The sequence below is a fragment of the Micropterus dolomieu genome, linkage group LG07 (assembly GCF_021292245.1).
Source record: "Micropterus dolomieu isolate WLL.071019.BEF.003 ecotype Adirondacks linkage group LG07, ASM2129224v1, whole genome shotgun sequence".
Classification (NCBI taxonomy): domain Eukaryota; kingdom Metazoa; phylum Chordata; class Actinopteri; order Centrarchiformes; family Centrarchidae; genus Micropterus; species Micropterus dolomieu.
In genome coordinates this window covers 12,423,671-12,441,018 of record NC_060156.1, presented here as the reverse complement: position 1 = coordinate 12,441,018, position 17,348 = coordinate 12,423,671, and the positions used below count along the sequence as shown (strand labels likewise).

Genomic DNA, 17,348 nt, shown 5'->3' with positions numbered 1-17,348 from the left:
TTGACAGTTACCAAACAGCTGAATGATATTAACAATTCTGTTTAGGTTATTAATAAATGTCCACTTAACTCAAGTAGTCTTGTGTTTTAGAATAAAAATCAGCAGAGCTGTTTGTTTTTTCCTCAGTGGGTCTTTATTTCTCCCATGGTGGTTATGGCAGTAATATTCTATTACAGTATGTGATCACAGCTAATAAAGCTCACAATACTGAAAACATGGCAACAATTGCATTTAACGTACATATTAAAATAGAGCTGATGGCACTGTGCCCCCAAACCATTTTTGTTTTTATAGATTTTTTACTCTGTAATATAAACTGCAATTGTAGCATGCACTTAAACTCAACATCATTGAGAATCATAAAATGTCTTAGTAGCTGTGCAAAAATAACTATATAAAATATATTGCTTTTAAAATTAACCAAGCCATTGGCGCTGTAAATAAATTAAACTAGACAGCAACAACAAGCAGATACAGAAAGGATTTCAATTCAATGTTAATGGTGATTTATATAATGTACAAACACATTTAACAAATGTTTTTTTAGAACACCATTTGAACAACATTGTGCATAAAACTCAAAATACACAAGTCTGAACTTGTCAATACACTTAACATAGACCTTTACTGAAAAGAAGGAAAAGTACATATTTATATAATATACACAACAAAAGGATCTATAACATCCTTCGTAAAACACAGGAATGCCAATCCTTTCGACTTTCTTATACCTTTACCGAGGACTTTCTCTTCCTTATTTCTTCTCTCTCAGCACCATGGATGTAATGAACACAGTTCAAATCCCATTTCACTCACTCAAAACTGTTCTATAATAACGTTATGCTGTAACTGAATATGTTGTTTAAGCACTTGAGCGGCCTAAGGGTGTATAAAGTGCTTACTGTCACCGTTGCGTTGATGAGGACTGTACAGTACATGTCCAAATACTTCCTTCAGTGCAATGTCTCCAGCTTGGCTGAATGACGGCAGACGTTGTCATGTAACAGAAGCTGACAGTCACAAGCGACAGGTTGGGAGGAGAGAAATCTGGAGCATTCTGTACACTGCCTACAGTCTGTATTCACACAGGAAAATGAACCGCTTGCATATTGTACTTCCTACAAGGCTGAAAAAATGAGACTGTATTCTGTTTGGAGTTGGTTTAAAAAATGAAAACTCTTTTTCACTTTAGATTTTTGCTTGTGTGCGTTGTGGATTGTATGCGAGTTGAAATGAACATCTCTACACATTCGACTCTATAAACGATCGCTTTGGTTTCATTGAAGCTACGTGAATGGCAGGATTATCTCGGGCTAGGCCAGGCTGCTTGGGCTTACTGTCCATGAAAGTGTGCGGCATAGCCAGTGCAGGCTTGGACTCTTTGTAACAGTTGGCAGCTTGGCAGAACTTCTCTTTGAATTCCATGGCGTGCATGCCGTTTTGTAAGCTATTCATTGCCATAGCACCCTGAGGTGGTGGAGGTTTGTGCAGCTCCTGGTAAGTGCTCACTGTTTTAGCGTAAGGCAGCTCACAGTCGACAGGCAGCAGGCCCATTGCTGACATGTTGTGACACACCAGACCGTCTGGCGAGTGGTTCAGCCAGCTGCGGCCGGCAGACTGCAGGCTCTGGTGACTTTGGACCCCGTGGTGCTGCTGCTGTTGTAGAATTTGCTGCTGCTGTTGGAGCTGTTGCTGAAAGCGTGCTTTCTTGTCCGTTATGCCCATGAAGGGTCTGGGTTTGTACTCTGCTGCAGAGCTGGCCTGTTGCTGGCTGTGCTTTGTTTTGTCAGAGATCTTGGTGCGGACGTCAGGTCCCAGCTTGCCACTGTCTGACAGACTGCTGCTGGAGGCCAGGCTGCTGGTGGAACTGGACACGCGCATGCTGCTGCTGCTGCCACCTCCTCCCTGCGATCCTACTGCACCGCACGTCCCTTCTTTTCCTGGGTCAGTGTGGTTCCCCTGGGGTCCAGAACCGGAGCAGGACAACCCATCCAAGGAGGATGCAGAGTGGGCAGACAACCTGTCTTGGCCCAGACCCTTGGAGCTGCTGCAGGATGAGTAGGAAGGCTGGGAGGAATGGAGGCTCTCGATTTCACAGCTGTGACCCATGGAGATGGAGGCAGCCGTCAGCGACATGCAGTTCCCGTATACAGGCTCGTCAGCTGGGGGCGGCAGAGGGCTGATGTCGATTCCTGGGCCCGGCTTTAACATACTGGACATGTGTCGGCTGGGTAGGGGACTAGAGGGAGCGTAATGAGATTTGGACCCTGCTGGCCGGCCCCCCACGGCCCCTCCCCCAGCCTGCATGGAGCTCATATGCTGGTTGGTCTTGACTATCTGGGCTTGCTTGGTGGGCTGCAGGACCAGGCCCTGTTGAGCCAGTGCCTCCCGTTGTTCTCGAGGATAACGGTGAGGGGGAAGCCTGCCAGGGCCTGGGGGTGAGCCGGGACTCTGATGTCCCATACTGCCACTGGCAAGCTCAGAGGGTAAAACTCTGTTGTAGGAATAACTGTTCTGTGACCAGCAGGTGTCAGTTGTCCTTTCGTGCAGCGAGGCCTCCTCCTCCTCTTCCTCTTCCTCCTCCTCTTCCAGGATGCCTCTTTGTCCTTCCAAGCTCCTGGCAAGGCTGTGCTCTGAATGGTCCTCCTGTCCTTCGTCTTGCTCCTGGTCGGACTCGTGGCCTCCTGACGCCTGGCTGGAAGCAGCTGCAGCTCCGGCGAGGCCTCCTTTTGTCTGGTTACGCTGCATCTGTTTACACTCCTCCTCCACTCGAGCCAGCAAACGACGGATTTCCCGGTTATTGGGGCACAGCTTGGCTGCTTCGTGCAGGTCTGCCAAGGCCGCCGCAAACTGCCTGTGGATGGGAGAGAGAATGTAGAGAGATTGTTGCCAGATTCAGATCACATAATTCCCCACCAATAACAACCACATAAGCTGGCCTGGAGCTGTGCTGAATAGTTTACCTGCTGCTTCTTTTAGCTCTTGCACGGGCATAGTACGCCTCATAGGATTTGGGTTTCAGCTCCAGTGCTTTTGTTGCAAACTCCTCAGCCATCCCAAAATCCTACAAAAGGAGCAGAATCATTCACAGAAATTAACATTTCAAAATATACAGTATACATATTTCATTTGTTGCTGCTTATATCTTATTTGTTGCTTTGGGGACATTACACAGTATTTTCAAACTTAGTAATGGCTGAATTTGACCTATGCTACATCTCTCCAACACTTTTGCTCCCTGTGTATAAAGTGATAAAATTCCTGGCCGGCACCCCAGGCGCTGTTACAGTAGAAACACACAAGAGACAACCTTGTGGTGACTGTTTCACTCATATCTCTTGCTAGCTCGCGGCATGTAATCACATACAAATGTCTTCCTGCTAGACTCCTGACTACACTAAGACCTGTGAAAACAAACTTTTATGAAGAGCTTTTCTGCAGAAACAATTATCCAAAAAGGGCTGCTCTCCTCATGTCATTTCAATTCATCATTCTGTTAAAACACTGGGTGAAAACTGTTAACGGGAAACTGTTCAGCACAGTAAAACTGGTAGTGCCAGCCTGCTAGTTTAACACACATGCAGGAACACAAGATGATTTGAGAAGAGCGAGTCCATGAGTCCGCTGCCCAGTACGACTTTCTCCCCACCTCCTCCCCGTTACCATCTGAACACTAGGCTTCCCCTGCCCACACTTGCTCAAATCATTTCACATGCCGGAGTCCTAGTCACAGATTTATCATTTAGTCAATAACATTTCAAAACAATTGGGGATACTTCCCAGAAGAAAAAAAATCCATTTAATGATGCCCCCTGAAATTCATTACACTGACAAATATAAATCTGGTGAGTGAAAAGCCTTTATTTAAAGTCGTTAAAGGATCATGCTAAAAATACAGCGCTGGCTAAGGAACAAAGGAGGAAAAAAAAGTGTCTCTTGAGAGGCTTACGTTGGTTTTTCTGCGACAGCGGGAGAGATTGAGGTACAGAGAGACCCTCAGGTCTTTAAATGCCTTCAGGTCATCGCCAAAGCCTTCTCTAGGAAACTTCCTCAGGGCGTACTGGTACCTCTGGGCTGCCTCTTTCATCTTCCCTTTCTGGAGGACAAATGGAGGGCAAACATGCAGTGAGGAAGAGGACAGAACCAGAAGGAAAATGTGTGGGGGGGTGGGCAAGGTCTTCACCAGATCCTCCCACAATAGCTGTTCGCTGGGCTGGAGCCCTCCCTTCTCATCAATCACATATACAACGCACAGGCAAGCTCAAATACACACACACACACACCACCTGACAGGTTTGTCCTTTCTTCCATAAAACTCAATCTTTTAAATGTCATGCATCGATCATGGCTCCTTTGGTAAGCGGTGTGGAACACAGACATCTATTCATTTCATTTTCTGCAATAACTGAGCTAGAAAAATATGGTATCCACTTCATTGTTGAATAAAATTATATTCAGTGCTTTTTTTTCACTTCCACATAACAAACTATGTGTCTTAAAGTACAGCTGGGCAGTTTAGTAAAATGAAACATTTTACTAAAACAGGAAAGTACAGATGTGATAACAGTGATTTCTTTGCCACTACCTTGTAAAGTATGTTTCCCTCCTCCATCAGCTTCTGAAGAAGAATGATCAGGATATCAGGCTTGGAAGTAGCCATGGCCCAAGCAGCGTTCCCTGTGGGTGCAGAGGGCGAAAGAGAGAAATCGAGGGAGGCGTGTTACATTGTTGTTACTGGTGCCAACAGATGGCCACTGTATTCTCTGGAAATTGGTACAAGGTAAAGTTACCTAAAGATTGTACCTGATCGATCGTAAGGAGACGTTCTGTAGCCTTAGTTTATTGAAGGCAGTAAAGAAAGAGTTAGGAGGGAAAGAGCGATGAGAAAAGAAGTCATGCAACAGCAAGAGTGGTCATTTGTACTGAAAGGAAAATGTGTTGTAAAGAGTAGTGTGACAATATACTATTATGTGTCACTCAACTTGAAATGGTCTTGTTTTTTCAGCAGTAAATGCACGTGAACTGTTAACTGTGCCGAAAGAACATTTAAAGGTTCTGCCCATTACCCATTTATATTTTCTGAGACAGCAGAGTGCTCTGCAGATAAGCCGCAGACCCAGATAGCTCTATGAATGTCATTTAGGTGATAAGTCACATTCTTAAATTAGCCAAGCAGTTCATGAGGGAGAAGAGGAAGGACACATGCATGCACTGACATACCAGTAAAAGTGAGTGGACACACACACACACTCACAAGCAGTGAGTGAAAAGCAGGAATGGAAACAGGGTTTTACCACAACATTCCACAAAATTAGCCTGCACTTATTCTTAGTAGCATGAGATACTGAGTGAGACAGAAACAAGCTCGACAGAGACGAAACAAAACGCTTGAGTCTCTCAGTGTTTACTGAGGCGTGAAAGAACTCCACAGACCACACAGTTTCTAGATGCCATAGGACTAACAGCTGACTACTGACAGCAATTTTGCTGCACACAAAGCTTTATACAGTACATGTACAATGTGTAATAAATAACCTAGTCATGGGGTTTAAAAAACACCTAGTAGTGTGCTTACCAAGTTTGGCCCCTTTCTTCAGCAGAGTCACCACCACCGACGTGTTCCGACAGCCTATGGCCCTGTCAAGAGGTCTCATCCCACTGTAGTCCACATGCTCTATTACTGCTCCTTGTTCCACCAAATACTGGACCTACATGAGAGCACCAGCAGTTAGAAACGCTGTGTTGACAGCCAAGAGCTGAGCTAATGCAGAACGGTATGTATTCAATAATGGCACAGGGATGCTCTCGGTTAAGGCTAAATGAAGTGCGGGGTGTTATTGTGCACGCGTCTGAGTTCACCGATGGCGCATGTTGTAAACTATTTTTACTTACAATCTCTGCATCCCCGTAGAAGGCAGCGAGGTCCAGCGGAGTCCGTCCATTTTTGTCCGTGTGGTCGATGACCGCACCTTTCTCCACCAAAAACTGCACTACGTTCTTATGTCCTTTTAAACATGCCCAGCTCAGGGGCGTCAGTCCCTCCTTGTCCATCGAAGTCAAAGATGCACCTTTGAGACAAACAATAGTCATTAAAGTCTTCATATTAATATACTGAAAACATCCAGCTAATGAATAGTGTTGTTGGAGCTCACCTTTAGAAAGCAGAAACTCTACGGTGCTCAGGTGACCCTCACAGGCAGCCACCATGAGTAGGGTCCTGCCCTGCTTGTCGCTGATGTTGATGTCAGCACCGTTCTGCAACAGCAGCTCTGCAATCTAGGAAACAGCCAAAAAACAGTCAGAACACACAAATTAAACATTAAACACATCCAATCAATCACGAGGAGGGCTCGGCTGTGTCAGGATGTGAAACTCCTTTTTTATAGCATCAAATAACTAATTAAAACCATATTTATCTTAAAGATTAATACTTGAACATACATCAGTGTGATAAAAACTGCATAAAATGACAAAGTATCTTTGGGTAAAATGTAATTGACCTGTACTTTATTTAATTTTTTTTGTCTGACCCTTCCACTAACATGGGTTTAAGACCTGTACTTCAGCCAGCCATCAAGATGTTTTGACATCACTTTCGGGGAGCTGTCATGTCGATCCAGGCTGGCAGAGCTCAAACAAACCTTCAGTTTGTTCATTTAGCAGAGACCCCTGTGTACAAAACCCCGTTGTGTACTGTTGTGAGCCACTCGGCACGTCTCACCTGCCAGTGTCCCTGTCTGACGGCGCAGAAGAGAGGAGACACCCCCCGCCGGTTGACCTGCTGCACCACCGCCCCCTGCTCCAACAGGAAGCTGCATACCTCCATCTTTCCCCGGCCTGCTGCCGCTGTCAAGGCTAAAGAGAGGAGAGAGGAGGGGACACAGACGCACGTTAGGAATGATGTAGGTCTGACTTGTTTTTTAGATTCGCACAGAGGAACAAGCTGTGCTGAGTACACGGTGCAGTGGTGAGATAAGAGTGGAATTTAGAACCATCCTTCTTAACAACACTAAGCCAGAGGGGACACTGTATAGCAAGAAGACTAATGAACGCTGATAACATGTACAGTATACAGAGACTTGTGCGGCAACAACAACTCACAAGTATATAGGAAGAGGTAAGGCTCAGATATAAATAGTGCAATCCCAGAATCCCTCATATTCTTCACAGAGCTAAGATGAGTAGAGAAATGCAGGCTAATGTTTGGTGCTAACTGAGTTTATAAATAGACAATTACGTTATGCTTATTGAACTGATTAAAATCCTTCCTCAAGCTCGCAGAGTCTTGTACAGAGAGATGAGAATTCAGCCATTTTATACATCAGCGGACAAACAACAGCAGACAGACAAAGTCAAACAATTCTGTTTAACACCCATTCTTTGTTTATAGTTTGTATCTTTTTCAGATCACGATTAAATGGAATTAACTGAGTCTGATTCATTTTTAACAGAGAGAAAAAGAAAATTAATATGTGCTTGTATTCAGGTCTGTGAAGCAAAAAAAGAAAGATTCTTCAAATGTTGGATGCTTACAGTTAGTATGGCAGCGGTATGGCAGCAGATGGGCCCGTCTTAAATGAGCGCTGGTTGTCAAAATGGAGTGAAATCCACCGTAAGAACAGCTCTGCTCTCAAATTCACCTCCAAGAGATCTAAGGTGCCGCTGAGCCTCCATATCTGACTGACATCATCCATCTGGAGGAACAGCCATTAGAGCCAAATAGCCCCGCCCTCCATCTGCTCAAAATATGGATATCCTCACACAACTCAGTCAGGAACAATGACTCTGAGCAGCTAAACTTAGGCTCTGTTTGTGCTCCAGGGAGCAACATGAGCAGCACCTGGGATGGGTTACACCAAACGTACTATCAACAGCTGTGTTGATGTTTGAAAGTGACGCCTGTTTTTACATCATAACTCATTTTAAACTTTCTCCACTCTTAGTGTCATGCCCATATCCTCAAGTTAATAGTATTTTATTTACTTACAGCGTAATCTCACAAACGCTCTTAATACTAGAACATCTCAGCATTCCTGCTCTTTAGAGAAGGAGCTCCCTTTAACTTCATTTATTGTTTCAGTCCGACTTGCAGCTTCAGTATTATCAATAAAGTCTTGCCTTATTTTATCTTATCCTATGTTTTGTAAGCCATTCATCAGCATTGTCTCAGTTCGGCTCTGCCTGCTCCTCTAGCCCTCCACAGCGGCCGTGGCAGTGTCTTGAGGAGGAGACTAAATCACTGTCTGATAAAAACAGATTTACAAAGTAAACACATAATCATGTCCTTATCCACCACCACTTCACCACCAGGCTCGAGAAACACAAGACAAAACCAACAACAACGAAGAGGTTGTGACCAGGCATTTCAACCAGAACTGTGCAGTTAAACGACCTGGGGCCTGTACTACGAAGCAAGTTCAACATGCCCAGGGGATCTTTGCGTTATCTGACTTCACTAACCCTAACAACTGTGATCACACGACGCTGGTTACCAACTTGGTAAGTCAACCCGGGGTTTCCCCATCCAGCCATGAGTATGTTCACATAAAAGGGACAGTGTTTACAATTCGACTGGCAGCAGAATGGCATATTTTACAAAGGAAGAGCAAGCATCACGCAAGACAAATACTAAGATGTTAAACACACAATCCCGCTTGAAAGCAGCACAGTTGCAGCTGCATGAATATATAAGTGTATAGGCATATAATCACTGCCCCAAGATCAGGGCACGAGTAGATCAGACTGTAATTACTTATTTGTACTCTGTATTCCATTAAATTAATGTGTTATTTAGGTGTATTCTTATAACATGTTTGACTATTTTAGCTTTATTCTTTCAGCTGCAGCGGCTGTGACGGCGTTTGAAGCACTGAATAAGTAGTCGTTCCAAACTCACTTTCAAGAACTTCTCGTCACTTCAAAAATCCGATTCATTTATTTAACGCACTCAAAAATGTTCCAAACATTGTTCTAAATTAACTTCATAAAGCAACGATCCATTCTTGCTATAAAAAGTGCTTCAATCTCAACCACAGCTTCAGTTCCCAACAGTTACTGAAGACTTGCCCACATTACCTAGGCCCGAATAACTGGACAAGGTGGATAAGGTGGGGCGGTACATGACCGGTCTCTAGAATACAGGAAACAAATGCAACCTAAAGTTATAATACAAACAACAAATTCATATTAAACTTAGGTTGACTACCAAAATATGTGCTCATAATATTTATAATAAATATAAGTGATGGGTCACTAGGCAGTGCTTTTACAGCGTTGATCTCTTATCTTGCATTGAAGCAGGTTAGCCGTTAGCATAAGTTATCATGGCGATGCAAGAAGTGAACCAGCGTCGTAGGACTAATCCCAAATCCTGCCTCGTAGTACAATTTATAACCAACTCAATTAAGTATAATTCAATAATTGAAAAAATGGCAATTTTAATTTGCTTGCAGGCAATTTATAAAAGCCTACACTGAGGAGATTATTTGTAAAAAAGCAAGTTTGCTTTGCAGTGAACAAAATTTTAATTCTATCATCTGAAAAGTTTTTGTTTTTCATTTAACTGCTCCACATTAATTAATGAAATTAGTGACAGGAAATGAGCAAAAATCCCTGCAGCTCATAAAGGGAAAGTACAGAATGTTAATATGGAGCATTTATTTATGTATGTATGTATGATATTCTACTTCCTGTTTACAAGCAGGATAGTTTGGATGAAGAACCTTTTCTACAAAACGCAGATAAATAAGGCCCACAGAGAAATATCTTCTCATCAGAAAACAGTATACACGGTAAAAGAAGCTGGTGTTTGTCACTTGATGTGAGAATAGAGAGCATATTTTCCCCAGGCACCCGAGCAAACCCACAAATAGCTGCCTGGGTTAGCTCATGCTGTGCTCTTATTACATAGTATCAACACTTGCACTCCTATTTACATATGAAAGAAAATAATGGCCTTGTCCTGACTCAAATAAAATAAAGATGGTATAATTTAAATGGATTATTGCCATGACAACAACAGACAAGAATAATATACACAGAAGTACCCTCGGGCTACTACATTTGTCAGAAGATGTTATATGTAATTTTATGTTTCTGATGCCAGAGAAAGAGCTATACTTATCTGTACATACTGTACAAATAACAACTACATGAAACATTGTAAAATGATATATGATTTACAAAAGATTACATTCTGCAACACAAGGATTTGTTGGTCTTTGTCTTGAGGCAGTTCTGCTGCTATGTGCTCACCACAATGAGAATGACTCTGTGCAGTTAAATAACATTTCTTTGCTTAATGGGGAAGGGGTTTGCATCCTAAGTGGAGATTGTAAAGGATGGAGCTTGCACAGATGTGCAATCCAATCTGCCTCTATTTAAACACAGGAAAGACAGTGGGCCTATTTACATAGAGATGTTATATTCCATTGAATTTTAAATATGAAATACATTTTCACAGAGAGGTTGTTATCGGAGAATTGTTTTGGAGACAACGATGAATGGTCGGTTTTACTGGGATATTTTAGGAGCTTTGTCGTTTTGGTATTCTCCGTGCCGGCTGCTATGAGGTTGGATTATTAAATCTGCACACTGAATGGCAGAAAAGAGATTTAATATATCAGTCTAAGTGCTAATTGTTTATTTTGTTTGCATCTAACCAATATGAGTCATTTTTACTGTCTGTAGTGAACTTGTTTACTATGCTGCATCTCTACCTGTAATACACTAAATCAATATTATGATCAGAATTATGTTTACGAACTTATTTTCCGTGAAAGCAGATGAGCCTCATTTTAACAGAGGGGTGTCATAGCTCAACGCCTTTCCATTGTGGAAATTCAGTGGAAACAGCACAGCAGTTCCATATTTAATAATATTTCAGAGGGATGACTCTTTGTCCCTACACTGTAATAAAGTCTGAAGTCCTGCAGTCATTTAGCAGGTCACAAGCACCAGTTAACCAAACTGTGGCCAGCCGCTCCACTAATAGGCTGACCTACATTCCTCTAGCACCAAACTTTTAGAGCTAAATCCTGCTGGCTTACAGGTGAGACAGACATAAAAGAGACTATAATTAAAATGATGTCTTTCTAATCTATTCTAGTATGATTGTGCACAAAAAAAGCATCAAACATTGTTGTCAAATAAGAACAGGTGCGATCTGAACATTTATAGCTCTGGATCACTAAACTCTCAGAGCAAACGCTCATGTTGAAGATGAGAGACAAGATTTCAAATGTGTCCAACATTTCAAAACCTTCTGCACTGCAAATCACAAGAAACAGTCTAACACTGCATGTGTCTGAAACTTACATAATGCATCACAAATATTTTTTGTACTTCTAACCGGAAAACAATGAACATTTTAATATATTTTCTTATGGCCACTTCTTGGTGGACATTGATAATGACTATAATGTATATGATGCATCTACTCCTGATTGGCAAATGCTGTCTTACACTTTGCCATCACTCAACTTTAAACAGGCAGAAGCACCTCCTTACCAGCAGTCTCAAAAACCTTCTCCGGAAAAAAAAAACGATTCGACCAATATCAACAGTTAAATGTCAACATTAAAATTCAGAGTATATGGCTACTATAAGATAAGATAAGATAATAAAAAGTAATTCTACAGCAATACCTCTGATATACCTAAACATGTCCAGGAATGTATACAACAGATGGTGGAGTGACTTCAAACTGTGGGCAGTATCTTAGCATAGAGCGCCTAGGGGATACTGAAGCTGAAATCCAGCGGCATGTTGGAAAATCATTGTTCAGAGGAAATGCTGTGTTTACCAAACTCTTTAAAGTAGAAACCGTAATGCGTTTCCCAGAAAGAACAGCACATGGAGAAAACTTGGAACAGCAATAAGAGTGCATACACGCATTTGGGATGAGCGATTTCTATATTAAACAGAGCATTACTGTGCAGAAGAGAGATACAAGACCTTTCACTGCAGCATGCATTCACAGCGGCGAGGTCCAGAATGCAAAAACAGTAGGTGATAATACGGTGGAGCCATGTAATGCAAAAAGATGGATGAAACATACCTGTCTCTCCCCACAGAGTGTCGTGGCTATCAATTTGCACAGCATGCTCATTATTCAACTCCAGCAAGCCCCTCACAACCTGCCAAAAAAGAAACATGGATTAATGGCATACTGTTTCAGCATAAGATATCAAACAAACCTTCAAGACATGCTAATTTTGTATTAGAATAACGATAAAAAATGGGATATTGCTGCCTGGGCAAATCACTATAAATGAATAACATCAGATTAGAGAACCGCTGGCCCCTAAACCATTGGATGAGGTTATGTGTCCAACCTGATTATTACTTCGACTTTAACGGGGTCTCCTTCAACATGTGGGTTGACAGCTTAGCTTGGCCCAGTTCTGTTATTCTAAGCCGGGCCTCGGGATCCCATTCCAACTAATGAGAAAGCCAAAATAAACCTTGAGCATGCATCGCACCTGGGCAGCTGAAGGCACTGCACTGTGATCGATCCCTGACTCCTGCTTTCAGACACACAAGGCCGAATAACACTTCAAGTCATCATCGCCGAGAACAAGATGTGCTCAGATTTGATCTATTGTTCCCTCGGCTCGCTGAAATTCTTTGTGGAAGGTTGTTGTGAAAACACATGAAAGAATAGGTGTGCTGCTGTAAAGTACAGCCTTCAGAATTAAATTTTTACAGAACCCTGAGTTACAGTTTCATAAAGAGGACATAAAAATCACGCCCAAGTTTCCTTATCATATCTTCAGGTTCATTCATTGTTTTTAACGTGTAGGGGGAATGGTGAGGGTTGATTGTGTGTGCATGTGTGTCAGTCGGACCTGTGTGTGTCCCATGCTGGATGCCGCTATCAAAGCCTGCTGCAGAGCTTTGTTCTTCAGAGCGCAGTCCTGCTGCTGCCCATCAGCACTCCATTCAAGCTCCAGAAGGTACTGGATAATCTCTGGGTGTCCTCGGAGAGCAGCGTGGACCAGGGCACACTGGCCACTCTTATCTACTTTATCAACCTGGTGGAAATGCAACATGGTTAGTTTTATTCCACTGAAAACACAGGAAATATGCCCTGGAGGAAATGTACTGTATGTTTAAATAGCTTTGAGTTATGGCTTCGGTTGTGTATGATCACAACTTCTTATTTCTAACTCATCTTAGGCTCCTAACCTTGGCCCCTCTCTTGCAGAGCAGCATGACTAGTCCCAGGTGTCCTGCAGCGGCTGAGAAGCAGAGGGGGTTCATGCCATTTTCAGAAACCACGTCGACGCTGGCCCCAAACTCGAGCAGCAGGGAGGCAATTTCCTGGTGACCAAGGTGGCACTGGACGCAAAGCACCGGCGCGTTGTTCAGGACCTCTGTACGGTAATTCACGTTTGCCCCACCAAGCATCAGCAGACGGCTCACCTGATTGTACAAATGAAAATGCAAACACAGACAGCTGGTTTGGAACAGTGTTGTCAAAGAGTTACCATCTGTGCACTTCCATTTTATTGCATTTATAAGCCCTCTTTAAAATATGTCTATTAATGTTTCCTTTTATCTAAAGTAAAAATTACTGTAATTACCAAAATGGGGAAACAAAAGGATGACATCAAGAACGGCCATGCTGCATTTAAAGGTGAAAGGTTTGGCTGTATTTAACCAAGTTAAGTCAGTTTTATCTATATAGCTTCATAACACAAATCACAAGTTTGTCTCAAGGAGTTTTACAATCTGTACAGTAAAAGACACCCTCTGTCATTGTGAACATATACAGATAATTATTATCCGGGAGGTTCCTGTGAATCCTTACACACTTGTTATTCTTCATAAATGTTATCATAAATAGTACCTTCAAAGGTAGAATTTAAAGTAAAGTTGAACAATTTTCTAAACCTATACATTTTTCCAATTTATAACTTTCAAGGATTTGTAAACACAATGTTAGGGGACTCATTTAAAGAGATCTCACAATCTACGATAACTTTTTTCCCTTGTAACACATTTCAGTGCAAAAGATCATCTTGCTTCAGCCTAATCTGGAGATTTTTCTCCAAGCAAAGGTCAGACACCAAATGAAGTGGTTACATTCTACTGAATGCAATTATTAAGTGTGTTATTCTCTTCCGTGATGAGGAAATCAATAATAGATGCTTAATCAAACACAACCATAGAGCCAAATGAGTATCCGACAGCAGGAAATTAAATTGTGTGTTATTTGCTGGATCGACTGTGGATTAAATTAACAGCGATTCTTGGTTTTTCTCAGAGGACAGAACAAGGTCACTCTGTGAATGTCTCTTTGAGTGAAGTTACACTTACACACAATTACTCGCAAATAGACAGCGACAACACGTGATGGAACACCACTGAAACATTGAGGGAAAAAGTAGGATAATTTCGCTTCAAGCCAGAATACATCATTGCGACATAATGGCCTTTCCCAGAAAGGCTTAAGATTTTCTCCCTCTCAAAACAAAACTGGAAGGTAGATAAGCAGTGCTCATAATTTAAAATAATATTAATGTAATTTAACAAGCTCCCATATTGCTAAATTTAATTTGGGCTTTTTTGTTTGTTAAAGTAGTGATATGAAAATGCACATTCCCTGTATGGAGCTCCAGAAGCAGCATTAATCGACAATCCAATCCAAAAAAACAAATATCTGAATAAATAATACAGTTAGTTAAATTATTTATATTTATAGTAAAAAAAAACAACATATTTTTATGACTTTCTGCCCCTCATTCATCTTGCACTAACCTTTTAACTCCTCACGTTCCCTATTATCGTCATCCTGGCACACATTTCATCATTATCTACATCCCAATTTCCTGCAAAGATTTTTAATCTTCCATGTGGCTTATATGAGAATAAGAAAGCCTGGAGAATTTCTGATACATAAATGGTTAATCAGTGAGTGAAACAAGCAACTGACAAGATATAATTGATATTATTACACTTGGCCAAAGATGCGAACGGAATCTATCTGCCTTTTTCAAATAACCTCTTCTTGCGTTTAAATTAGCGGTTGGCATCCAACACGATCCTGCCAACCACTGTTAATTAACTGACGTAACAGACTACATTGACGCAGCCTTTTCATTTGTTCTAGTCTGTTATTATTACAAACATGACAGGAACATACTGAGTCATGTTCTTATCATAATCAAATAAGGAACTTACAGAGTGGGAGATATTGCAGGAACTATAACAAGAAATGTCATAAGAGGGTAATGTGAGGGAAAAAAAGTGAATTACTGAGAAAAAAGCAAATGCTTTGTTGAAAATGAGCTAGGACTAATTTTTACAATCCATTTAAATTATGCAACTCACTGCCATGGATCGAGGAAATGGTAAGAAACAAGATGCCTCAGTCTAGTCAGATGAGCATCATTACGCTGCTTTTCATGGTGGTTTCCATTGTTGATCTATGCTGACCTCACATTTATCGTTATAAGTATGTCTGAGGAACAAAGTGTGACATCTTCAATAATTTCCAACTTAACTGCCATCTGTTCAATCTTTACCTTGACGTTAGGTGTGTAGAGATTCCTCAGGGAGGCCAAGGCTGCAGAAAGGCCGTCGGCACTGCAACTGATCCACAAAGCCTGCAGCACACTGGATGACACACCTGTTTTCTTACTCAGGCCCTGCACACACACACACACACACACACAGCATATATGAATCCACAAAGAAACAAACACATGCGTAAAATCAATGAACCTGAGCTGCACAAGCTGTCAGTGTTTCTCTTCATATCCCATGGCTTATCCTCTGGTGTACTATGTTCACACAATACATAAATAAAGAGAGAGTGAACACCATGAAATCCTAGAAGGGATGGATTTTGATCAAAGATTAATGTAGAGGGCATGTTTAGGCTCTATAGCTGTACCTTGAAGATGTGTGCTTTGAGGATGTGGTGTCCCAGCTCCATGGTCTGCTGACGATTCAGTTTACCCTCTTGGCGGGAAAGCATGAAAGCCATAAGAGCATGGCCAGTCCTGGGTGAGGAAACAACAGAGGGGATACTCAGCTGTAAAGCAGAATCATTAACAAATAGAATGACAACAAATTGCTAAAAGACACAAGCTTTCCTTTTACTGTGGAGAAATATAACATTCATGAAATGTTTTTAGAATTTAGTCTTGTCTTCTGCTTCAGGACAAACTTTGGATGGTCATTTTTTGCCATATGTAAATCTACTGATCCATTTGGTGTTCATCTGCCACACTGAACATGAAACTACTACTCATTATGGTCATGAATAGCACCTTGGAATAGAGTACCATTTTGTTTTTTGTGATTTAGGTTTAACCGCTGACAATGGCCCACTAAAAAATGGGTATAAACCATTGGTTTCAGCACTCTGACGTTTTAATTAATGCAGAACTTCATTAAAAGGACATGCATGATTGCAGATCACTTTGATCTGGTTAAAATGCTCTCCATCCGTGCCCAGGCACAAACAGAGAGACAGTGCAGCAAGCTTTTGTCTGCATGTGCATTCCCTGTGCCAGACTCTGAGCCTTTGTTTTTTTTAATTACGGAGCTGGAAGGCTGTAAATGACCAGAATATGAAGCTCGGCTCTGGTCCATTCAGAGACACCGCTGTGTGAGCAGAGGTGATACTGACAAGCAACCGGGAGTTAAAAAAGCATGCCAACGTGATGTCATCCAAAGTGTGAATGACTGAAGTCTCTAATGTGGGTGAGGGGGCTGCAGAATTACAGTTAGGGAGCAGATAAGCCTGTCTCACAGGGCAAGAAGGGCACAGCAGGGAACAAAGATAATTTTCTGCAAACTGAAGTCTCATCTCGAAATGTATTTTATTCCAGTGTATTCAAGTGAAAATAAACTGTAGATTCATGAGTACATACATCATGTAAAATGCCAACATTTTCGCAAATAAAAAAAGGAATTCATAGTTTTCAAAGTGTTCTTATTTCCTGAGGACTGATTCAAAAGGTCCATATCTAATATATGTTTTTAGTTAACAGGGACACATTGGAAGCAATACGCACTAATAACATGACTTTTGCTAAATTAATCCCATATATTTGCAGCTATTTCAAATAAGGGTGCCACCCACTGTATTGCTAACAACAGCCAGAGACAAAATATTACTTTTTTTAAAAAGTCAGCTATTCTGTCTGCGGCCGAGATTTCTGCATGTCAGTAGTAGGCCTGGGCGAAAAATCGATTGAATGAATTAATTCGAATTTTTTGTTGCGGGCGATTTAAAAAATAAGTAAATCGAGTTTTTGTGTAATAGCACATTTTTGGCTCCCCGGGGTTTCCGTAGTGTTCGTTTCCCATAGCGACAACATCATACACTAAAC

At 41.7% G+C, this 17,348-nt stretch overlaps 1 protein-coding gene across 4 annotated transcripts in view; it reads right to left on the bottom strand.

The window, feature by feature from the left end:
* Window positions 1–110: 110 nt before the first annotated feature.
* tanc1b (tetratricopeptide repeat, ankyrin repeat and coiled-coil containing 1b) overlaps window positions 111–17,348 on the bottom strand; it is a 104,999-nt gene continuing 87,761 nt past the window's right edge. For all 4 annotated transcript variants that reach the window (XM_046053264.1, XM_046053263.1, XM_046053265.1 and 1 more), the window contains exons 14-26: window positions 15,902–16,010; window positions 15,531–15,653; window positions 13,189–13,425; window positions 12,849–13,034; window positions 12,059–12,137; window positions 6,722–6,855; window positions 6,153–6,276; window positions 5,893–6,068; window positions 5,576–5,708; window positions 4,586–4,677; window positions 3,950–4,096; window positions 2,964–3,064; window positions 111–2,854 (exon numbers count right to left, since the gene is read on the bottom strand). In XM_046053264.1, coding sequence (XP_045909220.1) covers window positions 1,243–2,854; window positions 2,964–3,064; window positions 3,950–4,096; window positions 4,586–4,677; window positions 5,576–5,708; window positions 5,893–6,068; window positions 6,153–6,276; window positions 6,722–6,855; window positions 12,059–12,137; window positions 12,849–13,034; window positions 13,189–13,425; window positions 15,531–15,653; window positions 15,902–16,010 — 3,253 coding nt within the window. In that variant the 3' untranslated portion in view covers window positions 111–1,242. The remainder of the gene's footprint in view (window positions 2,855–2,963; window positions 3,065–3,949; window positions 4,097–4,585; window positions 4,678–5,575; window positions 5,709–5,892; window positions 6,069–6,152; window positions 6,277–6,721; window positions 6,856–12,058; window positions 12,138–12,848; window positions 13,035–13,188; window positions 13,426–15,530; window positions 15,654–15,901; window positions 16,011–17,348) is intronic.